This window comes from Chiloscyllium plagiosum, unplaced genomic scaffold (genome assembly GCF_037043375.1).
Source record: "Chiloscyllium plagiosum isolate Xiang-an unplaced genomic scaffold, Cpla_swu_hap1 HiC_scaffold_30, whole genome shotgun sequence".
NCBI lineage: Eukaryota > Metazoa > Chordata > Chondrichthyes > Orectolobiformes > Hemiscylliidae > Chiloscyllium > Chiloscyllium plagiosum.
Window position 1 is genome coordinate 29,950,420 of NW_028270168.1, and position 27,679 is coordinate 29,978,098.

General features: G+C 38.8%; 1 protein-coding gene across 1 annotated transcript in view; it reads right to left on the reverse strand.

The window, feature by feature from the left end:
- Nucleotides 1-11,161: 11,161 nt before the first annotated feature.
- tfap2e (transcription factor AP-2 epsilon) overlaps nt 11,162-27,679 on the reverse strand; it is a 78,762-nt gene continuing 62,244 nt past the window's right edge. Inside the window, exons 6-7 of the mRNA XM_043717717.2 lie at nt 24,438-24,579; nt 11,162-12,306 (exon numbers count right to left, since the gene is read on the reverse strand). Coding sequence (XP_043573652.1) covers nt 12,015-12,306; nt 24,438-24,579 — 434 coding nt within the window. The 3' untranslated portion in view covers nt 11,162-12,014. The remainder of the gene's footprint in view (nt 12,307-24,437; nt 24,580-27,679) is intronic.

Consider the following 27,679-nt stretch of genomic DNA (forward strand, 5'->3'; position numbering starts at 1 on the left):
AGACATCTCATCCTTACCAATCTGTCGGCTGCAGTGAGAGTGACGGTATCAGTGAGAGTGACCATGCACAGTGCTCATAGAGATGAAGTCCCATCTTTACATTGACAATACCATCTATCGGGTTGTCTGGCATTATCACTGTGTTAAATGGGATAGACTTTGAAAGATCTAGTAACTCAATAACTGGTCATCCATGAGGCAGTGTGGGCCATCAACAGCCATAGAACTGTACTCCAGCACAATGTGTAACCTCATGGCCTGGCATATCCCCCACTCAACCATTACCATCAAACCAGGGGATCAACCCTGGTTGCATGGAGAGTGCAGGAGAGCCTGCTAGGAGCAGCACCAGGCATATCTGATAATAAAGGTGTCAACCTGGTGAAGCTACCAAACAGGCTTACAAAACAGCATAAGCAGCAAGTGAAAGACAGAGCTAAATAATCCCATAGCCAATGGATCAGATCTAACGTCTGCATTCCTGCCACATCCATTAATGAACGGTAGTGGTGGATACTTAAACAACCCACTGGAGAAGGAGGCTTCACAAATATCTTTATCCTCAATGATAGAAGAGCCCAACACATCAGTGCAAAAGATAAAGCTGAAGCATTTGCAGCAATATTCAGCCAGAACTGGCCTCCTCCAGTTGTTCCCAGCATCACAGATGCCAGTTTTCAGCCAATTTGATTCAATCCACATATATCAAGAAACAGTTGGAGGCACTTAATACCACAAAGACTATGAGCCTGAGAACATTCCAGCAACAGTACTGAAGACTTATGCTCCAGAACTTCGCCACATCCCTAGTCAAGATCTTCCAGTATGATTACAACACTGGTATCTACCCAACTGTGGAATATTGTCCAGGTATGACTGGTACACAAAAATCAGAACATATTCAACACAGCCAATCACTGCCTAATCAGGCTATCCTCAATCATCAGTAAAATGATGGAAGGTATCATCAACAGTGATTTAAGCTGCACTGCTCAGCAATAATCTGCTCAGTGATGCCCAGTCTGGGTTCCATCAGGGTCACTCAGCTCTTGACCTCATTATAGCCTTGGTTCAAACATGGACAAAAGAGCTGAATTCCAGAGATGAGATAAAAGTGACAGCCCTTGACATCAAGGCTGCATGCAACCGAATCTGGCATCAAGGAGCCCGAGCTAAAATGAATCAATAAGCATCGGAGGCAAATTCTCTGCTAGTTGGAGTCATATCTGGTACATAGGAAGATGGTTGTGGTTGTTGGCGGTCCGTCATCTCAGCTCCAGGACATCTCTGAAGGAGTTCCTCAGGGTAATGTCCTAGGCTCAACCATCTTCAGCTGCTTCATCATAAGGTCAGAAGTAGGGATGTTTGCCAACAATTGCACAATTCAGCACCATTCACGACTCCTCAGATACTGAAGCAGTCCATGTTCAAATGCAACAAGATCTGGACATAGACAGGTTGGGCTGACAAGTGGCAAGTATCATTTATGTCAAACAAATGCCAGATAATGACCATCTTCAATAAGATACAATCTAGCCATCGACCCTTGTCTTTAAATGGTGTTTTACCATCACTGAATCCCCCACTATCAACATCCTTGGGGTTACCATAGACCGGACACTTAACTGCTTTGCCATATAAATACAGTGCTACAAGAGCTGATCAGAGTCTAGGAATGCTCTGACAAGTAACTCATCTCCTGACTTCCCAAAGCCTGTCCACCTTCTACAAGGTACAAGTCCGGAGTGTGATGGAATACTCCCCATTTGCCTATGTGGGCGTAGCTCCAAGAACACTCAAGAAGCTTGACACCATTCAGGACAAAGCAGCCTGCTTGATGGGCACCACATCCACCACCAATGCTCTTTAGCAGCCATGTACTACCTACAAGATGCACTGCAGAAATTCACCAAAGATCCTTTGACAGCACCTTCCAAACCCACAACCACTTCTATACAGAAGGATAAGGGCAGCAGACACATGGGAACACCACCACCTAGAATATCCCTTCCAAGCCACTCACCATTGTGGCTTGGAAATATATTGTCACTGTTGCCAGATCAAAATCCTGGAATGCCTTTCCTAATGTCATCATGGGTCTATCTACAACTCATCAACTGCAATGGTTCAAGAAGTACACAAGCAAGCCAGGCAGCATCAGAAGTCAACGTATCAGGTATAACCCTTCTACAGGTTCAAGAAGGCAGGTTACCTGTGACATTGCTTATTTTTCTTAGGGTTACCAATGAATCAAATTCTTCTTTCTTTTATTCAAGAAAATCTTGTAATTGATTCCTTAATTTAGATTGGTACTATGTTTTACTTGAAATGGGAATATAGCTGTATGCTAAGGAGAATTACAAATCTTTATAAAGGCCAACGCAGGAGCTAAAAATGGTGGTAGCCAATTCACACCTCCCAACTTAGTTGTAACAAATAAAATGAAGAAGCAATAATTTTTCCAAGCTAGTACAGAAATGTTGCAGTTACAGCAAGACCTTTTTTGATCAACAGACAATGTATAATATACTAATCACAATAGTGTGGGTGGGACCGTGTGTTCCATAGAATGGAATTATGTTATTAGATCATTGGGTCCATAAAACAATTTTAAACAAATGACTTGAGGAAGGGGAGTGCTATTACACTGGAACACATTCCTGGTTGCATTTTAATCAAAATATTATTGGAAAGGCCTTCAGGAGTTTTGAGCAACTAAATAAAAGGGAAAAAGATTACTATGTGGTACCATGGATTGTGTATGTAGAATCTTCTGTAAGAATGTTTGTGATGCGGTTCCCTATTGCCAAACACCTATCCATTGCTCTTCACTTTCTCAATGAGTTATTTCTTCAAAATTATTGGTCATTTGAAAATAAGATATGGCATGAAATCACTTCAGTGTGGTGACATAAGATTTTTCTTTTCTATAATTTATGCCAAGAAAGTGGGCTTCAGACTTTACTTTTAAAAACTCAGTTTCCCATTATCAGTATACAATTGTACATTTGAGACACAAATTTAATTAGGATCACAATGGAATCTTGTTTTATATCTACTAACTTTGGTTTAATCTCTACACTATATGTTTACATGAAGAGGAAACTTGGAATTCACCAGCAACTATCCACAAGGCATTTTCAGGAACATGCCCATGTGATAATTCCACTCTCTACTGGATTCCTGTAGAGCAGCTCTTTTAAGACTATTCTTAATGTTCTCCCTCACTAATGTCATTGATTGTTCAGTATGTGTTCATCTTGAGACTCCTGGACTGTCTCTGTGAATTAACCCAACGAGACAGAGTTCTTACTGTGTCACCTATTACAGCTGCAGTTCAAAACTCTTCAGAAAATGGGTCGACCTCCTCGAAGCATTCCATATGTTTGCTATTGTTCTTTTTCATCTTTTTTTAAGGCTGCAATTTAATCTTAACTCATTCACTCCAATATTTGATTTGAACAAAACGTCCCCCAAACAGCATTCTCTCAAATCCTGAGGGCAATTACTTTGGGCAGTAAGATTGTAGAAATTCTGTCTTGAACGCACCAAATTCCTCCGTCAACTATTATGGCTAAGATGCTAATCTGTTTAAAATAAATGGGAATAGAGTAACAATGCCATTACACAGCAATGAAAACTGTTATAAAGACTATTGCACAGCAAGATGTTAAAGCATAATCTTTAGCTAAATAGTTGATAACATCCAGGAGGCATTTTGTTAAAGCTCTGATTAATCTTTTTCTCTTCCCAACACTGATAACTCTGCTCTATATTTCAGCACTGTCTCTCTTTTAGAGTTATATTCAAGCTTTTCTTTTTAGCCATCATGAACTTGTACACTCAAGTTGCACCATGTGCTTTTTATAATATTTTTCTTCAGGGTCACATACTATGAATAAATTGGTTAAAAATGCATTTAGGAGTACAAAGCAGACTGTGAGTTACTTCCTTCCCTACCCCACCCCCAGCTCATCCCATCACACTAAACTCTGTTTCAGATTCCAATCTGACTGTTTTCATTACTTTTGCAGTTCCAAAGGCACATTTCTCTATTCCCTGACAAATCAGGATCTGATTAAATTTTCTGCTGAATATTTCAGTGGAAAAAGTAAATACTGTTTTATTTCATGACTTTAAAAGGTTATTAGTTATTCTTGAAGTTATATTTATTTGGAGATTTACTTAGCAATGTTTCATTGTTGAAGGTCCTCTTTTTGGTGAAATGATAGTTGAGCCTTGTCTGTCTGTTCTTGTGAATATAGAAGATCCACTGGTGATATTCAATGAAATGCAGTGAGTTCTCCCAATGTCTTTATAAATATTCACTCTCAATCTCCACCACTGCAGCAATTCACCTGACTTCTGTGGAAAGACCTTCCAAACTCTCTACCGTTATTACAAGAAGAATAAGGGTATCTATTCCATGGCTGAAAATGTGTTGCTGGAAAAGCGCAGCAGGTCAGGCAGCATGCAAGGAACACGAGAATCGACGTTTCGGGCATAAGCCCTTCTTCAGTATCTATTCCATGGGAACACCACACCACTATTATAACTTGCAAATACATTGTCATTTCTTCATTGTCATTTTGTCAAAACCCTGTAATTCCCTATCTCACAGCACTGTGCATGTACCTATATCATATGGACAGTATGATTCAAGGCAGCAATTCACCACCACCTCCTCAAGGGCAATTAAAGATGGGCAATAATGTTGGTCTCATGAATAAACGAGGAAAGAATAACTGGGTCATTTGCTACCAGCAGACCCATTCTGCAAAACAATTGGCAACTTAATTTGTTTATGAAATACATTTCAAAAATAATTAATTTACTATGGAGCACCTTGTAATATCTTGTGGGTAAGAAAACATTAGAGCTATCTACAAGATTGTTTCCTTTTTTAATGAACTTATTAAATTCATAATTTGCACAAATTACTTTGCATTTATACGATTGTTCATTGTCATTTTAAGATGTTAGACTATCACCCTCCCTTTAGATTTGCATTAACAATTTTTATTAAAATATGAAGTTATATATAATTTTCAAACAACCAGGGTTCAGTGCGTAATCAACATTTTTTCCACTAGGAGAGTTCTAAGTAAATAATGCAGCTTATTTCCAGAGTACATCACCATGTTGTTGGACTTCCTTTAAATGCAGTGGGCTACACTTTCTATTGAATGCCAATTCTTCAATCAAGTTTTCATAAGTCAGTTATTTGATGGCCATGGCAGTCTTTAGGTAGAATTGTTTTCCGACTGGTGCTGCTAAATTATTGCCTGTAGAGTCAGAATGGGATAATAGGAAGAGGAGAGAGGTATAATCAAATTGCTGACTGAAAACACACACTTTTCCTTTTCAACATGAGTGTGTAATAAGCCCCAAAGTGCAGGAGAGATATTTACAAAAAATGAATTGTTTTGTTCTGTAACTAACAACATTCTCATCCTTGTGAGGTGCTAGTACTCCAATCATGTGTTCTAGTTGCACTTGTGGGTAAAAAGGAACTACAGTCATTTTAACACTTTGAAGTTTATGCAAGCTTGCTGTGTGGAAATTGACTGCTGCATTTCCCTACACTACAACCAATGTTCCCTCTAATTTTTCCTGCCACTGCTTTAAGGTCAGAGTATGGCAGCAGCTTCCAAGCAGAAGCTATGCATTGGCAAGCAATTAGCATGCACAGAGCTTCCCAGCAGCTGCACAACCAGATGTGCAGCTTTGAAGAAACATTGACTACAGCAGTGACTGCACTTCTAAAATACTTAATAGGCTTGAACTTCTGAAAATTATCATACAAATTCAAGCTGCTTCCTTAATTTCTTCTTCATTCACTTCCAGTTCAACTTTAAACCACTTCCACCCATGCCTTTCCCAATATTGTAAGCATTTTTTAGTATTTAGATGAGGGCATTAGCATCCAGTTGCTTTACTATTCACATCTAATACCCAGAACCACATGTAACAAATTCCCTTGTCTCCTTTTAGTAAAATTACAGGCTTTCTTTATTTTAGACATAATGCCATAATATAGCTGCGCATAAATGATTAATTACCATCACTCCCATTTTGGCAAAGGCAATAAGCCTATTCATTCCCATTGCTCTATTTCAGGCTCCAATCTGCAGAATGGCAGAAGTGACTGATACTGGAAGCCATGTCTTTAAATGTGCAGCAGCCCACAACTAATTATTTATAATTTCAAATTTCCCAAATAAAGCATACTAAAAGTGACACGTATTTGTACATTTGTGAGGCCCAAATTAATAAATAACTATCAGCTTTACTGGTATCCATCTGTGGGTATCCCTGGCATGGCCAGCATTTGGTACCAGTCTCCAATTTTGTCACAGTTGGATTTAAATTCCACCTGCTGTCATGCCAGAATTTGTACCCACTTCTCCAGAAAATTACCCTGAGCCTCCAGATTACCAGTTTGGAGACATTACCACTATGCCACCATCTCACCTTATGAAACACATTCCTCTGTGTTCAATCACAGACATCAAGCTGCTTATCACCCAGCTTTTAAAAATAATGCATGTCAAGGCAGAATTATTTTGTCATTCAGTTACTTTTATCACTTTTTGTTAATAGAAAGACATCTTTCACTTCACATCAATGCAAAACATACAACGAAATTCAGGTCTTAAATCATCTGAAGTGAATTTAGTTAATTCTAGATTTGTTTAAAGCACATCTTTAACTTTTTCAGTGCTAGCATGGAGCTGATGGTCCAATAAATCTTTCTTCTTTTTTCCCTTGTTTAACTTGGTTATCTAGTAGAAAGTGAGGACTGCAGATGCTGGAGATCAGAGTCGAGAGCGTGATGCTGGAAAAGCACAGCAGGTCAGGCAGCATCTGAGGAGCAGGAGAATCGCCTGCTCCTCAGATGCTGCCTGACCTGCTGTGATTTTCCAACATCTCATTCTTAACTTGGTTATCTGCCAGCTCCATGTTGTACTAAGCAGCTATCTTGTGACAGAGATGTCTTTTTTTTGCAAATCAGCAGTACTGTTTATATTAGGAATACATTAACAATCATCGAGTCAAACTAATCAGGACTTTTTGAACAGCAAATATTTCCTGATGCTGATAACTGTTTTCATTAGATTCTTAATCGGACTGGGGTAGGAAAAAGTCATTCATATTTAGTTTGCTAATTTTCAATCCTACAACAAACCAATATCCTGGGAGGTAGGTTTGCTAGCACTCTTCGGGGGGGTTTAAACTAATTTGGCAGGGGGATAAGATCCGGACTTGTAGTCCAGCAAGTAGGCTAGCTGTTTGTCAGGATGTCCAAGAATGTAGGGAGGCTGTGGAGAAGGTAGCACTGACAGGGAGTACTTGCGGACACAGAGATGGGCTCAAGTGTGTATACTTCAATGCAAGGAGTATCAGGAATAAGGTGGGTGAACTTAAGGCGTGGATCGGTAGCTGGGACTACGATGTTGTGGCCATCACGGAAACGTGGATAGAAGAGGGACAGGGATGGTCGTTGGAGGTTCCTGGTTACAGATGTTTCAGTAAGATTAGGGAGGGTGGTAAAAAAGGAGGGGGGGGTGGCGTTGCTAATTAGAAATGGTATAACGGCTGCAGAAAGGCAGTTCGAGGGGGATCTGCCTTTGGAGGTAGTATGGGCTGAAGTCAGAAATAGGAAAGGAGCAGTCACCTTGTTGGTTGTTTACTATAGGGCCCCCAATAGCAGCAGAGATGTGGAGAAACAGATTGGGAAACAGATTTTGGAAAGATGCAGAAGCCACAGGGTAGTAGTCATGGGTGATTTCAACTTCCCAAATATTGATTGGAAGCTCTTTAGATCAAGTAGATTGGATGGGGCGGTGTTTGTGCAGTGTGTACAGGAAGCTTTTCTAACTCAGTATGTAGATTGCCTGACCAGAGGGGAGGCCATATTGGATTTGGTACTTGGTAACGAACCGGGACAAGTGATGGGCTTGTTAGTGGGTGAACATTTTGGTGATGGTGACCACAATTCTGTGACTTTCACTTTGGTTATGGAGAGAGATAGGTGCGTGCAACAGGGTAGGTTTTACAATTGGGGGAAGGGTAAATACGTTGCTGTAAGACAGGATCTGAGGAGCATAAGTTGGGAGCATAGGCTGTCAGGGAAGGATGTCGTGGAAATGTGGAACTTTTTCAAGGAACAGATACGACGTGTCCTTGATATGTATGTACCTGTCAGGCAGGAAAGAGATGGTCGTGTGAGGGAACCTTGGTTGACGAGGGAGGTTGAATGTCTTGTAAAGAGGAAGAAGGGGGCTTTCATAAGGTTGAGGAAACAAGGTTCAGACAGAGCATTGGAGGGATACAGGATTGCCAGAAGGGAGCTGAAGAAAGGGATTAGGAGAGCTAAGCGAGGGCATGAAAAATCTTTGGCGGATAGGATCAAGGATAACCCCTAGGCATTTTATGCGTATGTGAGAAACATGAGAATGACGAGAACGAGGGTAGGTCCGATCAAGGACAGTAGTGGGAGACTGTGTATTGAGTCGGAAGAGATAAGTGAGGTCTTGAATGAGTACTTTTCTTCAGTATTTACAAACGAGAGGGACCGTATTGTTGAAGAGGAGAGTGTGAAATGGACTGGTAAGCTAGAGGAGATACTTGTTAGGAAGGAAGATGTGTTGGACATTTTGAATATCTTGAGGATAGACAAGTCCCCGGGCCTGACGGGATATATCCTAGGATTATGTGGGAAGCAAGAGAGGAAATTGCAGAACTGTTGGCAATGATCTTTTCGTCTTCACTGTCAACAGGGTGGTACCAGGGGACTGGAGAGTGGCGAATGTTGTGCCCCTGTTCAAAAAAGGGAATAGGGATAACCCCGGGAATTACAGGCCAGTTAGTCTTACTTCGGTGGTAGGCAAAGTAATGGAAAGGGTACTGAGGGATAGGATTTATGAGTATCTGGAAAGACACTGCTTGATTAGGGACAGACAGCACGGATTTGTGAGGGGTAGGTCTTGCCTTACAAGTCTTATTGAATTCTTTGAGGAGGTGGCCAAGCATGTGGATGAGGGTAGAGCAGTGGATGTAGTATACATGGATTTTGGTAAGGCATTTGATAAGGTTCCCCATGGTAGGCTTATGCAGAAAGTCAGGAGGCATGGGATAGAGGGAAATTTGGCCAGTTGGATAGAAAACTGGCTAACCGGTCGAAGTCAGAGAGTGGTGGTAGATGGTAAATATTCAGCCTGGAGCCCAGTTACAAGTGGAGTTCCGCAGGGATCAGTTCTGGGTCCTCTGCTGTTTGTAATTTTTATTAATGACTTGGAAGAGGGAGTCGAAGGGTGGGTCAGTAAATTTGCAGACGATACGAAGATTGGTGGAGTTGTGGATAGTGAGGAGGTCTGTTGTCGGCTGCAAAGGGACTTAGATATGATGCAGAGCTGGGCTGAGGATTGGCAGATGGAGTTCAAGCCTGTCAAGTGTGAGGTTGTCCATTTTGGAAGTACAAATAAGAATGCGGAATACAGGGTTAACGGTAGGGTTCTTAGTAAGGTGGAGGAGCAGAGGGATCTTGGGGTCTATGTTCATAGATCTTTGAAAGTTGTCCCTCAGGTGGATAGAGCTTGTAAGAAGGCCTATGGTGTATTAGCGTTCATTAGCAGAGGGATTGAATTCAAGAGTCGTGAAGTGATGTTACAGCTGTACAGAACTTTGGTTAGGCCACATTTGGAGTACTGTGTGCAGTTCTGGTCGCCTCACTTTAGGAAAGATGTGGAAGCTTTGGAGAGGGCGCAGAGAAGATTTACCAGGATATTGCCTGGAATGGAGAATAGATCGTACGAGGATAGGTTGAGCATGCTAGGCCTTTTCTCATTGGAACGGAGAAGGATGAGGGGAGACTTGATAGAGGTGTATAAGATGATTAGGGGAATAGATAGAGTAGACAATCAAAAACTTTTTTCCCAGGTACAACAGAGTGTTACAAGGGGACATAAATTTAAGGTGAAGGGTGGAAGGTATAGGGGAGATGTCAGGGGTAGGTTCTTTACCCAGAGAGTGGTGGGGGCATGGAATGCGCTGCCTGTGGGAGTGGCAGAGTCAGAATCATTGGCGAACTTTAAGTGGCAATTGGATAGGTACATGGATGGGTGCTTAAGCTAGGACAAATGTTCGGCACAACATCTTGGGCCAAAGGGCCTGTTCTGTGCTGTATTGTTCTATGTTCTATGTAAACTTCTTCTGATTCAGCATGCCACCAATTCTTATACCTATCTATTTATGGAAAATAGACAGATGGACTAAAACACCTGAGTTGAATTCATACAATATGCTTCAATGCCATTGCTTCTTAAATGTAAAGAGAGTTTTGATAAGGGTTAATGTTTAACAAGACTGGACAGGGTTAATTCAACAATATTGATTCAACAGCAGAGAACATGAAACAATATAAATTCTTCCTGAGAATTGTTTTTGCTTAGTTTCACAGTACTGTGTTTTTTTTTACGGTGCTTTCTGAAAGTACATAGGGTGAGCTTATATCTTGGGGGAACTCCAGATTAATTGTTCTTCAAGCCTGGTGGAACCAATGGAATGTTAAAATGCACCCTCTTACATAGCACTTAGGGCTGCATGTTCCTAGGGGAGGGTAGTGAGGCCTTATATTTCACTGTAAAAGGGAAATATTCCATTTCAATTATTTTGCAGCAATTATCTATTTGAACATTTGATTTATCAGCAGGCAATATTCTGTTATTTTAATGCTAGGTATTCCTCTTCACAATTACAAGAATGGAATAAGGGTCTGGGGATAATCTCTATCCAGAAATGCAGTGCAGATTTCAAGAGAAAAGTCACAACAGCTCTTTTGCCTATGGGTTGTTTCCTGCTTTGTCTGATAAGTTGCCCAATTGTTCTGCTACTGATTTGATGATATGACCCACCCTATTTACTGTTTTCACAATTGTTCTTTACACAGTGAAGTAGGGTAGGTAATTAAGCCATCTCATGCTGGTAACTCCATATTGATCACACCAACAGTGAAGAATTTGCCCTAGTATGGGTGTCAAACAGAATCATGTTTAATTCAGGTCATTGTTGAAACTGCCAGATTAAAACTAAAAGATTGTGTTAATTGCACTAGATTGTAGGTTTTAAGGAAAAATAAGTCAACTGAAGTGAACATTTAAAGTTTAGCACCGTTTAAATCATTTTCTTTTATTAACAAGACAGAGTGCCTCATGGGTTTAAAACTTAAACATTGGTTCAGCTTAAACCTTTTTTTGCGAAGTCCTGACAACCGTGCTTTCATTACATGAAAGAAATATATAATAGAATTGTTCTGTATAGCAGCACAATTTATTCAACAATTTATGAAACACTCTAGACAAACAAATTAAGAGATTTATAACCTCGTACCTCATACGCCACCATTTCAAAATATGGTTCAGGAACACATTCACAAATATTCCTCTGTGCATCACTTCCACAAGAAAATACAATAACCTATACACAGATACTGCCAATCTGCCCTTATCCTGTGCCTGAACCCTCAAGTTAAAAAACAAATCTAAAACCAAGTCTTCATCTCCTATAACTCACAGCAGAAAACCAGGTCAGCAGATAAATAGCTTGCGTGGGTCTATTTAAAGTTCCCATTTAATTACACATAAATAAATATATACATATGGAACACTATTTGCTCGTTCTGCTGAGGCTGATGCTCCAAGCTTGTGCTTTATCAATGTCTTGCCATGTTAATGTTCCCAAATTCTGGATCAATTGTCCCAAAGTAATTCAATGTGCATATCACTGATTGAGATCAGCCCAAGCCGAGGCCTTATTTGGTCCGGACAAAACCAGGCTAATTCTCTTCTCCTGCTTCTTCCTTGCTTTCTCACCTCAATTAGAAAGTTGTCACTGTGCAGTCACCTCCACACAATCCTGATGATTTTTTTTGTCCTTTTTTTTAATTGCACGTTGAATGACTGTTTAATCTCTTTAATAATTAGAACAGTTTGGTCCATGCCATCTGTCCCTGGTTATTTCCGATGTTTGGCCTCTTTTTCTGTGCTTTTAGTCCCAGATTCCCCCGGGGGGTGGCTGTTGGATGAGCTCAGAAACATCTTATCCAGCCCCTTTAGAGCCTCCACCAGGTAATTCTGGAAGGCAGTTAATGCAGCGATGATGGCAGGACTCCCAAAGCCATGTGTAATCAGGCTGAAGTGAGTCAGGCAGCTCTGGACTCCCTCTTCCAGGATTGCTGAGGGGCGGCTGTTTCCCAAAGGAGATCGGTCCTGAGCCAATAAATCTGTGAACTCTTTACAGATCTGCCTAAAAAAAGAAAGGAAGTGTGAATAGTAAATATTGGCTATTAAGAAATATCTGGGTTGAAATCATTTTGTACCATAGTAAGGAGAGTTTTGAAACTTTTTAATTAATCCAATACTATTTTAAATGAGGATGTTTAACTACTTTAGACAGATTAATACCTTTGTCCAAATGGCAACACCAACAAAGTTTACCTAATAAAATTGATCACTGTGGTCACTATTTTGGATTTCAGTGCCATTAAATATTGTAGCTCTCTTAAGCCTTTTAGCTACTTTCTCCTCTAGCTGAAAAAGGTTCAGCTTTAACCTTGTTTTAAAACATTACGAATTACTCTGGTGTCCTATTTTAAGTTCGGTAAAATAGAGAATACAGGTGGCACCCCAGCCAGAAGCTATTGTCAGACTAGCCTGATATTAATGGCAAATGGTAAATCCAGAGGGCATTAAAACTAAAACAGCTCTACGAGTCGTGTCTTTCTCCTCCCAGCGAAGAACATAATGAGAGAAATTTTCCACAAGTGCACCAGAGGAAAAGTGACCCTTAAGACCAGGTCTCTGGCTTGTTTGAACCTCATGTCCATTTCCTGGAGAATCCTGACTGACATCCAATCAAAACAAGTGGAAGCATTGAAAATGTTTATAAATTGCTTGAAGTAGTGAGAAGTCATATGCTTCCAGTGTAATTTTCCTGAAATTCCATTGAGCGGACACACACACAAAAGACCTCACAAGGGCCATCCAATAGAGTTACTGATAAGAGACAGCCAGGAAACTCTTCAGCTTCTCATCAATGTCAATGATGCAGCAGGGTTGCACTGAAGAATAGGAATCCAGTTGCTGATCCTCCTAAATGGCAACAGATCAAAACAAAGATACTCAAATTTACACTAGCTTTAAGGTTTGCAGCAGGGAATTACGTATTTTGCCTGAAGCCCCTAATTTCTCACTCGCACAGGGCATTTAAGTGAGCTGAATTCAGAAATACAGCCAGGCTCAGCCAACATGAATTCAGACACTATGTGAAAAACACATCAGTTCACTCTCAGCAGGATGACAAAAAAAAACAGTCCCAGCTAACATGATGTCATTGGCCCTCTTAAAAAATTCAAAATTTAACAAAAGTACAGAAAAATGTATTGAAACTGATCATATATCCCCATGTCTTTTTCTTCTTACACTGAAGTGAAGTTATCTTTTAATATTTTTATGCAAAAGTGAAACATTCCACCAGTTTTATTGGTTTCTGTTTTATTATGGATAAGTTTTTAACTCTGCTAAAGTTCTTTCTAAAGTTCCAAGTGTATTTATAGCTCCTTCCTGTTGAGCAAAGCATCATTAATATCAGAGGTGCTCTCTTATAGAAAAAACAAGCTTGCAGACTCGTCTCCATTTACCGTATTGCAAATTGGCTACAGTACATTAGCCCCAGTAGTTAGTTTTCCATTCACATTAATCGTACTAGAACTGACCTACAACGATCCTTTGTGGCAAGTGATTCTGTGGGTAGGTTTGTTCCTATTTCCAAGTGGAAGAATTTTGATTTCAGGGAGAGAGGTTACAGATTTGCTTGCAATCCTCCGTTATGAGGGCATTTACTCCAAATGGACTGCAACAGTTCTAGAAGACAGCTCATCATCACCTTCTCAATGGTAACTAAGAATGGACACTAAATGCTGGCTCAGCCAGCAATGCAGATTTCCGATGAGTGAATGGGAAAACATTACAAACCAACAGTATTTACATATATTATAGATATTTTAATGAATCTGCTCAAAGACAGAATTTGAACCTTTTGGCCTATAAGTAGAGTGATAATTATCACACTAATATAGTATGATAACCTCAGTTCAATTGGACAAGCACACGATTATCTACAGGTTAATTATCTCTTCCACTTGTGTGAAATATTCAAAGTTGGAAATGAGTTTTGAACAAAATGAGTAGTTGGAGTTTTTCCTCACTAAGGATCAGATGAGAATGGAGAAGAGGTGGACTCTTGTATATCCCCAGCTCAGGCCCAAGAAAAGCTCCATTCATTCTCTCAGTCAGGGGATAGTGTGTGTGGAGAAAGTGAGGACTGCAGATGCTGGAGATCAGAGCTGAAAATGTGTTGCTGGAAAAGCGCAGCAGGTCAGGCAGCATCCAAGGAACAGGAGAATCGACGTTTCAGGCATGAGCCTGAAGAAGGGCTCATGCCCGAAACGTCGATTCTCCTGTTCCTTGGATGCTGCCTGACCTGCTGCGCTTTTCCAGCAACACATTTTCAGATAGTGTGTGTGCCATGGAAAAATTATAAAAGCTTGTGGGGGGATAAAAAGCTTTAAAAACAGTAAAAATAAAATGCCAGAACAAATATAGATAGGTTAATGATGAATTTGGAGGATACTGTTGAGTGTCAAATACAAGGACAATGTGTACAACCTGTCTGTAACTGTATGACTGTAGGATTTATAATACCCATAGGATATGGAAACAAAATGTAAAATAATTACAGGCCACATATTATAAGGAATTCAAATGTCTGGCACTAAGTTGCCAAGCAGTAATTCAATTAAGAATTCTGATGTTACCATAAACCGCGAAAGCAAAGATGCTTACGAACCTCAGCAGAACCACAAGTTTGAATTACTGTGTGAAATTTACTACCAGACATTTGTTACTCTTTACCATATAGAGTCTATAATTATTTAACATTTGACTTTTTAACATTCTGTGGTGGCCTCACCAAGCACAGTAAGGTTGTATAATGTAAATGGGAAAGTGATGAAGCTAGAGAAACATAGAACTCCTGAAGACATATGGTGATATGTGAGACTGCACAGTTCCACTTCATAATGCTTTGTATTGTACAGCAGCAGATTTTAGGAAACACATAAGACACTATAATACGAACGATGATATATAAAGCCAGGATTTACAATACATTGTATAATTCACAGGTTGGTCTCATGTTGTTGTTTAATGTGCAATCTTGGATCAAGTGCTAAATTATGATGTGAATTGTCATTAAACTAGCCCCGTCTCTAAAGCCACTGTTCAGATAACACAGGTAGAAAGTCGATCTATGACATTTTGAAATAATCTGGAATCCAAATATTGTGAGAACTTCTCTAAATTGACAGCTACTTGTAAATTTTTGGCTCATGCTATAGTACAGGACCTGATTATCGACATCAGCAGGAAATTGATTTTATTTTCAGAATTCAGACACTTTTATGAGCAACAGAAATGCACTGTTTTTAATGTACCTTAATGGATCTTTCATAAAATTCAGTTGATATGTTTTTCATAAAGACACAAATCTTTGTTTCAATCTGCTATTCCACATGTAAAACTGACTTTAAGGATACAAAATGTCATTTTAAAGCCTCAGGTCATTAATCATTCAGGTTGTAAGTTTCTCGCAGAGCTGCTCAGCAAGCAAACTTACAACCTGAAACTTAACCTGAGCTACAAATCTTCTCAAAAATCACAATCATTAATCATTGCTTAATGACTATTTGGTTAGAAAGTTTAGCACATCAGCATGCATAGCTGGAAAATAATGGTTGCTTTGTCAGGAAATGTTTCATAATGCAATAAAAACTCTTATCAGTAATTGTTTTGGAATTCTATGCATAAACAAAATAGAGTATAGATTATAACAATCATCTTTTTTGATCTCTTGGAGATGAACTCTTTGAAGTAAAAGCAAGGGACCTTGATGTGTAGCTCACATTAAATTCATTTTCCAGCTCATCTTGAAATCATCTGGGAAAACTGACTGTTATAGCCTGAGTAAAGATGCAATTTGACATTGATATTAATGAAAATAAGTAAATTTTCTGTGAACAACATTGGTTTAGGATTACTCACCAGGAACTAAATAAGGTACAGGTGGTGTATACACTACCTTCCACACTACCTCTGAATTAAAACTTTTAGCTTTTAAAATTCATTCTCCAGCTTTCATGCCCATCATTCACAAACTCGGAGAAACTCAAACACCCCATTATAGCATGAGGAAAAGCATACTTCCACTTGCTCTGAGAAAACCATCTTAATGTTGGGAAATTCTTCACACTGCGTGCTCAGATTGTAGCATCATGGGAATCACAGGCACAGGTGTAGTTGATTAACTCTCTTCAGCTGACAGAGTGAGAGCTCTGGGAAAAATATCAACAGCAAAGCTCAGGCTTTTGAGAGAAGCTGATGTCCCTAAGTAAAAATCTTAATCATAGTACACAAAAAGACATTTGCTTAATATAATTAAGGAATATCTAACTTTTGCAAAGTTTTTATTATAGTAAAATGTATATTTTGAGCCCAGTCAGGAAACCTAAGGGGACAAATGGTGGACCATAGAGTTTTCACTAAAAATGCTGAGATTTGATTTTCTTTAGACCATTTCAGGTAGAATCTTCTGACTAACCATTCTAGCCTTTTGTTTTTATAAAGTATTTGCAGTTTTCCATTAATAATTTTCCAGTCACTTTCCTTCCTTTGATTCATACAATTTCTCATTCCTCAGTTCAGATTTGTCACTTTTTATTTCATTGAATACGAACCTGGAATGTGATGATGTGCGGTCAACGAAGAAGAATACTTATTTTATGATTAGATAGATAGATACATTATGAAGTATTATTTTGCATATTTACACCATATATGAATTTTTAAATATCCAATTTGTTTAGTTTATTCATTAAGATGTTTTTTTTAAACAATTTCATGGAACAGAGTGATAGGAAGAGTGTTTCCATCATGATTCTCAATAATGTCAACATCTGCAGCACTAAAAACCATTCAGGATCTTCCTCACAGAGACGATTCTCTGCTGCCAATTCTAAAGCAACATTCAACAGTTTGGGAACAAGTCTGAATACTGACTTAAGTCCAAGAAGTGTACAGTGCCGGAAAAGTCAAAGGAAATAATACAAGGAATATATTTTTATTACAATGGACGGCATTTATTTTGTGATACATAATATATCAGGAGATAGATATATATGTAAATTAGATTAGAAACCACTCACTGACAGATTTATTTTTATTTTTCTTTCTGACATCTTTATTCTTTTCAATACATTCATCAATCACTGATCTGGAAATGTCACCAGAGTTTATTTCTGATTCCTCTTTATGGTCAGCCTTCCTAAATACAATATTATCACATGTACAGGCACCAGTCAAAATTTCTAAATGTTCTTGACTCCACCAAAGCAAATATTGGAACCATGGGCATGATAGCAATACCCCCACTGCTGTCTGGAACATTGCTCTCATTTGAAATAGTTTGTGCTAAATAACAGTTCAACTAGAAAGCTTCATAGGGGAAAACATTGCACTCAAGTAAAACTCTAATACTGTCACTTTTTGCCTGGTGTCACTTAGCAGCAGAGCTGGCAAATTGATAGTGACAGTAACAGGGATCCAATACAACACCAATTGTATGAAATGTTGTGAAAGTTATTCTTCCAAGAAAATTTAATGATATCACAGTGTTAAGCCCTGTGGGTCTAAGGTTGTTGGCAGGTGTACAAATTCCAGTTCAAACAAAATACACCCTGACGGCAATGCTTGAAAAACATTACATCATGACCTATTAATTAATACCAGACAGGGAAATTTGCCAGTTATTCCCCCACAGACACACACATCAGATATTGCACTGATATATCAACAGGCCAAAACATCACTCTGCTAGAGCCCAGCCTGTGGGCTTACAAAACACCTTTTTCTTTGATTGGAAGTGATCCTGTCTTCTATGTAAATTTCACCCAATTTCACTGGGCAAATTATGATAATAAAACTGCCCAAAAAAATTCTAAAATATTCTGTCATGGATTGCAACAAAGAGAAGATAATGAGCCTTTCCAACCACTGGGTGACGTATTACACCCACAATCTCAATTCTAATCAGGACCTTAAATGGTTCTCTGCGTCAGGACTATTTCTTGTTTATGCTGAACAATAATGAGCAAATACTTTCCTGTTCATCAGTATTCACTGTATCAAGCATGACATGTTAATGAGCCTGATTTTCTTTGCATTCCTCCCTGCTTCACTTCTAAAGGTGTTTGTAGTCATCTAATCCCACACAATGGTTATTATTAATGTGTGAGCTGAAATAATGAATATTGGCTATTGTACATGTTATCACAGTGAAACTAGATCCTCCATTCAAACATATGATTTCTCATTGGACACTGTTCTTGAACTCCTTCTATTAAAAACAATCATTGGCAGCTTTCTGTCTTGTGAGATGATGTTTTGTAGTCCCTTCTGCAAGAAGCATCACCTTGTGCAACTCAGGAACTCCATTGTAGCAAGAGAGTCTGCCTTATTAGCTGTCAATGAAGACAATGGGCTGAGAGGGTGCAGAACTTTTTGACTTCAGTTTTCTCGGGGCTCTCCGATGTTTCTGCTTGATCTCATTTCTTCCAATGCTATTAGTCAGCCTTGACAACATGATGTTGGAGGTTGTTGATCACGCAGTGAAGCTCCACTCTCACCAGCAATCTGTCACATGATGCTGAAATCAGCACATACATTCCAAAAGCTGTAGCTTATATCTCCAAGCTGAGTTTAAAAAGAAGTGGGAACTTACAGCAACTTGACTGAAAGCACAAAATTGAGTCTACCAGTCCTCTGTCCACTCCTATACATTAGTGATACCTAGACAACAGTTGCTAGGCAGAATTGGCTGAATTGATTCCACCTTCATTGTGCCAGGTGTTTCCTCAACATCTCTTGGTAGAACAAACTCTCCATCTCAGAACACCTGGAACATGTTAACTATAACAACATAGACCCATTTGCTAAACTGACAACATCTGCACTGGCTTGGCCACATTCACCGGATGGATGACAACAGTATACCCAAATACCTTCTACACACTGGTCACTGGGTCAAGTATTGTCCAGAGAAGCTAAAGTTCAAGCAGTTACAGGCTTTCCTGTTTTTAAGACCAAATGAGAGACATTGCAGTTCCTCAGAATATGTGGATTTTACGGGATATTTGTACAAATTTCGGCTGCTCCATTAACATTATTGAAGAAGGAGGATAGTATGGTTGGACAGAATGTTGTTAAACTGCCTTTTAGAGATCAAAGATTACCTTAATAAATGAGACTATGTTGGTTGCTTTGAATTTCAACAAGCTATACAATTCATTCCAGTGATATGGGCATGGGAGACATACCTTTACAAGATGGTGATATTAAACTAGATATGATATTGATGGTAATATTAAAGAGCATCCAGTTAGTTTTTTTTTGAGGAAACCTAACCCTTGTCAATGAATGTACTCCCCAATTGAAAAAAAACATTAGCTTTGCTTTGCTTTTTCAACAGTTTTCAGCAAAGTCAAAGAATTGTGATCGACCCAGACCATAATCTATCTACATTTTTGGAGAAACTCTGGACCAAGAGTCTCTGTTTGTTTTGCTAGAGTCTGATGTGGCAATCATTTATTTTAAAAATTGCCCATATTGCAGGAATAAACCGCATAATGGCAAAGATTTTATCCAAAATTTGATTGTTATTCTAAATGACTCATAACCTCAAAAAGGTGATTTAAAAATGTTATTTATACAAAAATTGCTTTGGACCAAAATTCTCCATCTATTTAAATAATATTTTCTTTGAATTAAGAATCTGGGATTACAGGGAATTTTGAATGAACCACGGCAAGGGGATCATTGTGTATATTGTAATAAAATATGTCTATGTTGACAAATGAAACGAAATTAATTTAGGATATCTGGTCAGCATGGAGGAGTTGGACCAAAGGGTCTTTGTCCATGCTGTAAAGCCCTATGACTCTAAGATAGTTGTTAAGTTGTTCATCATATTAACGTGTAGTATTTTAAAGGGTCAGTAGTTTTTTTTCTTTTAAGAAGGAAATGTGATTGCCTAAGTGCTTTTGGCAGAGTGGGGTGGGGGGAGGAGGGAATGTCTTGTATTTTATGTTGTAGTGATGGTCTCTTAAGAATTAGGTTTCACTGGGAGTTGAGATCTGAGAAATGCACCTTGCTTGCAGTAGCTGATCATGTAGCCAGGTTGTCTGAGAGGTAAACAATAGAATAGCAAAGGGTCAACCAGCAGCTAATTACAGGGTGAGTAGATTGAAGGTGGGGCTCTGGTCTCAAACAGAGTTTTAGTACTTACTTTGAAAACCAGTTGAGAAATATGAATATTTCATTCAAGTAAGATTCAGTAAAGTTCTGTGTGATGGCTAAAGAGAGTTTAAAACTTTGAAGGACAGCTAATAGTGACTTGAACCTCTGGAATAACCAGGGTGAGAAGAGAAGCGCTTCAGATGCAAAAGCCAGAGTAAAAGACTAATATAGCTGGGGGTGGTGGTGGGAACCTAACTTATCTCCACTTAAGATACTAGTGACACCAAGGTTGATCAGGGATCCATGTAATGCTTAGAGAAGATTTACAGAAAAACCTTTGTCAGAAGTAAGTAGAAGGCCCAAGAAATATCAATCCTCAAACAAATCTTTGAAATACTCCTCAGACAAAGTCATTAATTTTCTAATTTCCAATAACTATCTCACAGGAGTTAGTGCGAGTGCAAGTCAAATGGGTGTAGAAGGAAATTTCACTTGAGAAATTTAGTTCAATTTACAATTAACTGTGTACATTTTTAATGTCTTAGACATCACTACATTCTATCTTAAATATTTGGTGATTAGTATTCACGTTATTTAGCTTTAGTGAGTTTTCTTTCATTTAAAATCAAGAACATTGAGGTTTCATTCTTTTAGTAAACACTTAGATTCTCAGTTTCTAAAAAGAAACTAAATGGATTAATGGACTCTACAACAATCATAACTATGAAAACCAAAGTAAACTTATTTGTTTGCATATCACAGCAGACTATCTCATTTCCATGGAGTTAGGCAATAGTAGGCCATTCTTAACTATGAAGAGAAAATGAGGTCTGCAGATGCTGGAGATCAGAGATGGAAATGTGTTGCTGGAGAAGCGCAGCAGGTCAGGCAGCATCTAGGGAACAGGAGAATCGACGTTTCGGGCATTAGCCATTCCTGAAGAAGGGCTAATGCCCGAAACGTCGATTCTCCTGTTCCCTAGATGCTGCCTGACCTGCTGCGCTTCTCCAGCAACACATTTCCATTCTTAACTATATCAATGAAGAACCCTGTGCATGAGGTGCTACACAAATTAAATGTTCCCTCCTTTTTTCCTTTGATTTGCCCAAGAACAAAATCAATTCTAGGGCAATCATTGCCCTTGTTGCTTAGGTCAGGTGATTCCAAATCAAAAAGAGGATGCTTCTGGTCAGTTTCGTGTTGGAAGAGCAATCACTATTATGAAGATCTCCCACTATTTAATTTTCTTTATTTTAATCATGCGAAAAATTTCCAAAGCATAATAATCACTATTTCATGGTTGCTATTGCAATTGGTTAATAGTTAATTCCTCACTGCCTAAAAATGTCACTTTTCTGCAATGATTTTCCTTTGCCCTACTCCCAAATAGCACCTAAAATATACTTGCAATGCAGGTTGAAATAGGTGCTAATCCATTCTGTTCCTGAAAAGCATTGCACAATAATTTCCTGTATGGTTAATTTGATGACTGTTTTTGACTGCACTTGAAAATGTTACAACAATGTTAATTTGATACAGATGAATGGCAGAGACCTCTGCACTCAGATTTCCTCTAACAGTTCTAGGTCCAGTTCAGGGGCAGCCAGCACCAAACAAACCTATTGCTACTGATTTCAGAGCTGCTACTTCAGTGTTAACTGTCTCAAGGAATAGGCTTTGATTGTCAAGTGAGTCCCTTTTTGTTTGCTTTTTCAGCAGAACTAGTGGTGTTGCATTCAGACTTGTTGAAGAGTGTTGTTATGACTTTACACATAGCAATGAAGGCCATTATTAACGATATGATTAACTACCACACTCTTTCTGTTAATGTGTTATTTTAATGCAGATAAGGGAAACAATCACAAGCTCCACTGCTGATTCATTCACACCAATTTCTTCTGAGCTCCTGACAATTGTCTCCCTACCACATTCATTCTTCCCAACCATGTCACCTGGAGTTAAAAAAAAGCTTCATAGTCAAGACAGCATCTTCCTCCTCTTCTCAAGCTATCAACCTTAATTCTTGTACTTGTTCTCTATGTCTCTCTGCTCATTGCCTGCTACTGCTGTGTAACCCACTCATCAACTCCTCTCAAGTATGCTGTGCTAGTGCCTACTCTGCTGCTTGTTAAAAATCACACAACACCAGGTTATAGTCCAATAGGTTTATTTGGAAGCACTAGCTTTCAGAGTGCTGCTGATGAAGGAGCAGCACTCCAAAACTACTGCTTCCAAATAAACCTGTTGGACTATAACCTGGTGCTGTGTGATTTTTAACTTTGTACAACCCAGTCCAACACCGGCATTTCTAAATCACTATTGTGCTGATGCTTTCCCATGCAGCACACAAGTATATTCACAGGGCAGTGTACCTTTAAATAAGCATGAAAACCATCAACTTGCAATTTTACGGCTATTTTGGACAGCTAAGGATGCAAAAGCTATTAGTGTGAAACCAAAAGTATGTACATTTAATGGCAATGTTGTTCACTATTTTTACACAAATTTGAGATCTCAAGAGATTGCAGTACCATATGTTCCTTGAAATGGGACTTTGTTAATATTGATGAGAAAATAACAGCAATCAAGCTGCACCTTGTCAAGCAGTTGAGCAGTCACTATATAAATGGAGAACAATTACTGCTGTAGCAAAGCAAGGACTCAATGCCAAGTTCAAACAAGACTTACTGAAAGGTTTGCAGCTAGCCTGCACATGTTGGAAACCACTGTTATGTCATAAAATCAATCTGTAACAATTTAGGAAGGCAACATTTTAATCTAAATGCTGTTGGTACTGATATTTAATATAGACAATCAGAAAAATCTCACTCATTCTTTTTTTAATCCTCTTACATTTTTAAAGGATTTGAACAAAAACTTCTTTAAACAGGAGTAGCAATGACTTGAAATTTGTTGCTCAGGTGGGTGTTAGAGCAGAGATGTCAATTATTTCAAATGGAAAGTAGATGAGCACTTGAAGGAAATAAGCTTAAAGAGCTGAGGGGAAATTGATTGTATTGCTCCATAGATAACCTGCAAAGACTCAATGGGCCAAATGGCTTTCTTCTGTGCCATAAACAGCAATGACTTTTAACTAGTTATGTACAAGATTTTCCAATTTTTATAACCTATGTCATGTGTCTCTATGTATTTCTCCTTTTCTACATTTTGGATGTATTGCTTCTAGACCTTGGAAGGCAGGTTTTGCACATTTAAGTTTTTTTGGATCATTATAAATTATTGCATTCCAGTTGAACAAAAAACATACTTTGTCTTTTGCAGTTCCATTATTTGACAGCTGAGTGACCTTTATCAGCATTGCAATTGCCCTGCATCTTCCAATTAAGTATATGCTGGAATAAGAGACTGAGAGAGCTGGTAACTAAGTGCTTCAATCAGCTCAAAGTACAGTATTCCATTGTGGAAACATCTGCAGGCTGCACAAGATTATTGCTATTAAATGTACAGTGTATTGATTAGAACAATAAGATCCTGTAAGGACTGGGAGATTCAATTCCAAGCAAACAGCCTGGATACAATTCTAATTCTAATAGTGTTGCTCAGATCCTGAGATGAAACTCAAACTCAGCAGGGACTTTGAGATTAACTCTTTTAAGTCTGTCAATTTATTTCTATATTAGAGTTAAGAATAAAAATCATATGATTTCTCAGTTAATCTGGTGGTCACTAGTATAAAGAAATGCATTGGAAATCCTTATGATCTACCTTAGAGAAGTGGCTTTCAACATGTATAGGTCAAGTGCCTCAAGGTGGGAATCAATGGATAAGTAGATAAAGTGGGAAAATGAACTTGAGGAGAAGATTAACCATGATCTTAGTGAATGATGTTGGCTCAAGAAACTCCATAGCCTATTCCTGCTCCTATATTGTATTTTCTTACATTCTTGCTGAATTTTGAGAACTCCAAATGTTCAAAAGGCTCTTGTTTGTACAACCTGAGCCTGAGCTAAGGGTATGTTAAGATCTTTTTGAGTGGAGAAAGATGTGTATCGAAAATCTGGTACTCACTTGGTAGCAAGCAGCATATTTTTTCGAGTATGGAGCTCAGCTGGGTCTGAATGTTGTCGGGTCAGGAACTCTGCTGCTGCCTTTGCAGGGAACTCAGTCTCACAAACATACCCAAAATCCCGGGCCAAGTGCACAGCCTCTCCTACAGGAAATAAATTGGAAAAGAGAGTGAATTAAGTAATTTAGGGTCTGCAGTGTGAACAAAAGTTTTTCAGCATGAGGTCAAAAATATAACAGTTAATTTCTCCCACTGGTGAATCTCTGAGGTTGGCTTCAGGTTGAGCTAAGTTTCAAACCTTAAAGGCTGCACAATCTTAAGGCAGTCTTACCACACCACCATTCCGGCTAAAACTCTAATTCAAGCCTTTTAACAACTATGCTGACCTTTTCTTAGCCAGTGTTTGGATCAGCATCCACACAGCAATTATTTTAGAATTTTGCAGCTCCCTTTTTTTCACGTGTTATGTGCCATACACCTACTTCCCTACCACAGTTAACTTTCACTGGCTCCTCATATCCCAATACATTGGTTTCAAAATCCTCTTGCCTGCTTATAAGTTCCTCAATGGTCTTGCTCCACCCTTATTCTGCGTTCTACACCTCCTCATCATTGCTTCTGATTCTATTGAGCTTGCTTCAGTCCTATATGGATGGCATTCACATGAGCTATTATCCTCCTGAGGTTTGTAATTCTCTTCTTAAACCTTGATTCTTCTCTCCCCAACTGCAAAAGCCACACTTCAGTAACCTTCCCTAACTCATCACCCAATACCTGTTTCATGTCCATTTCCCCTTTTCATTTCTTCCTCTTGAAATGTCTTTATTCATGTAAGTCATTTTTATTTTCATTGTAAACAAGAAAGTTCAGTACAGTATTTTAGTTACAGGGCGACTTTGTTGGATTCTCAGATGGGAGAGCTGGTGAATGAATCCCAGACATGGATTTGGCCTTGCATATACATTTGACAGTAATCACCAGATTGTCTTAGGTAAGTAGTAGTCAGTCATTGCATTGTTCAAAAGCACTCGCATGCAATTGACCAAGGGCAACCCTGGGACCACATCAAGAATGCAGGAATTTAATTCATATGTGGATATCTAAAGAAAAAGCAATATGTTCATTCATATAAAGAAAGAAACAATGACATCCCCAGCTAGAACTACTCATAAGAGCTCTCATTTTACACAATCTGAGATGGATCTAGCTTAATAGCATTTTCTTTAATCAATTCAGCTACAAATATCATTTAAGAAATTTTGGAAGTTGGGTAAAAAGGCATCAAAAGCTAACAGTTGAGTGCCTTTCAGTAAATATTCCTCTGTTAAACATTAAGGAAAGCAAATGTTGTACTTTAGATGTATTTCACTACTGACATCAATTACAGATTTAAAAAATAGAAAGGCCTCACTAAAATATGTGTTCTTGAGTGATTCCCTACTTTGTCCTCATGCCTACTGCCATAACTATTAAAAAGTAGTTTAGAAATACTGAAATAATCTAGAGTTTTATAATCAATAGTTTTTTTTCAAGCAGGACCTTTCATAGTACCACCATGACCCAATCTTAATTTTTTCAAAAAATACTGTTAGCGCTGTAACTCTGCAAAGTTTTGTTGACTACTTAAACATTTTACGTTATGGATGTGACATCTCAATGTTTAAAGAAGCATTCCCTTCATGAAATAATGCCATGATGTCCAGAGCAATTCAAAAGATGTCATTATTCCATTATTCAGTCTCACTTGTCATAATTCATACTTCCTTCAAATACTGAGACATTCAACCTCTGCAAATTTTGGGTGTATAGCTTCTGAATTGGAATCCAAGTTCAAGGAAGAGATAGTGAGCTTTTATTGGCTCAAACCACCTGCAGAAGTGTATATCATTCCGGTCATTGTACTACAGATAGAATGGCCTTATTAGGGGCAAGGTATGTATGAGACAATGAAACTGACCATAAGACCAGAACACATCAGAGCAGAAATAGGCCATTTGGTCCATTGAGTCTGCTCCAGCTAATCTGATAATCCTCAACTCCACTTTCCTGCCTTATCCCCATTATCACTGATACCTTGAATGATTAAAAATTTTGAATATACTTAATGGCCCAGTCTCAACAGCCAGCTGTGGTAAAGAATGTTAATGATTCAGTACGAGAAGAAATTCCTCTTCATCTCTGTCCTACCTGGACAACCCCTTGCTCTGAGATTATGACTGCTGGTCCTGGACTCTTGCACAAAGGAAAACAATCTCTCAGCATCTACCCAGTCAAGCCCTGTAAGAACTTTTATGTTTTGATAAGTTGTCTTTCCCTTTTCTAAATTACATTTAGTACAGACCTATCCTACTCAATCTTTCCTCATAAGGAAATCCCTCCATATTCAGGATCAACCTAGTGAACCTTCACTGGACTGCCTTCCTGAGGTAAGGGAAACTGAGAATTAGAATCCTTATAGTGTGGAAACAGGCCATTTGGCCCAACAAGACCACACCAAGCCTCTGAAGAGCATCCCACCCAGACTCACCCCCGATCCTGCTCCTGTAAACTTGCATTTCCCATGGCTAACACACCTAACCTACACATCCCTGAACACTATGGGTGATTTAGCATTGCCAATCTTTGGACTTTGGGAGGAAACCAGGGCACCCGATGGAAACCCACCCAGACATGGTAATAACATGAAAAATCCATACAGACAGTCACCCGAGGATGGAATCAAAACCAGGTCCATAGCGTGGTGAGGTAGCAGTGCTGACCACTGAGCAATCGTGCCACCCCTGGAAAACCGGGAATTTTCAAAGCAAAAAAAAAGGCTTAAAAGAGCCCGTATTGAAGCTTCTGGATCCTAAGGGTTAAAAATTGAACCTTCATAAGTTGTTTGACATAACTACAAACTCTGTAATTACAGTACAGTTTAAAACAGTGAAGATGTATAAATTGTTTAGATTCACAGCAAAGACAATGAAATCACAATAGAGCGAAGGCAGATAATGCTGACAAATTCACAAAGGAGCAGATACCTAATGTGGTCAAGCAACCACAGGCCAAACTGGTCATTCTAAATTGATCCACAGCCAGAGAAATCAGGCCTGACATAAATTGGCCAAACAAAATGAAGCATCAGCCAGCAGAACAGTAGAAGCCTAGAACAAAGATGTTACAAGGGTTCATGAGGAATCAATAACAACCAACCCTAGGTTTTCATATTGGAGAAGTGTCGATCAGATGTTCAGGCATCTTC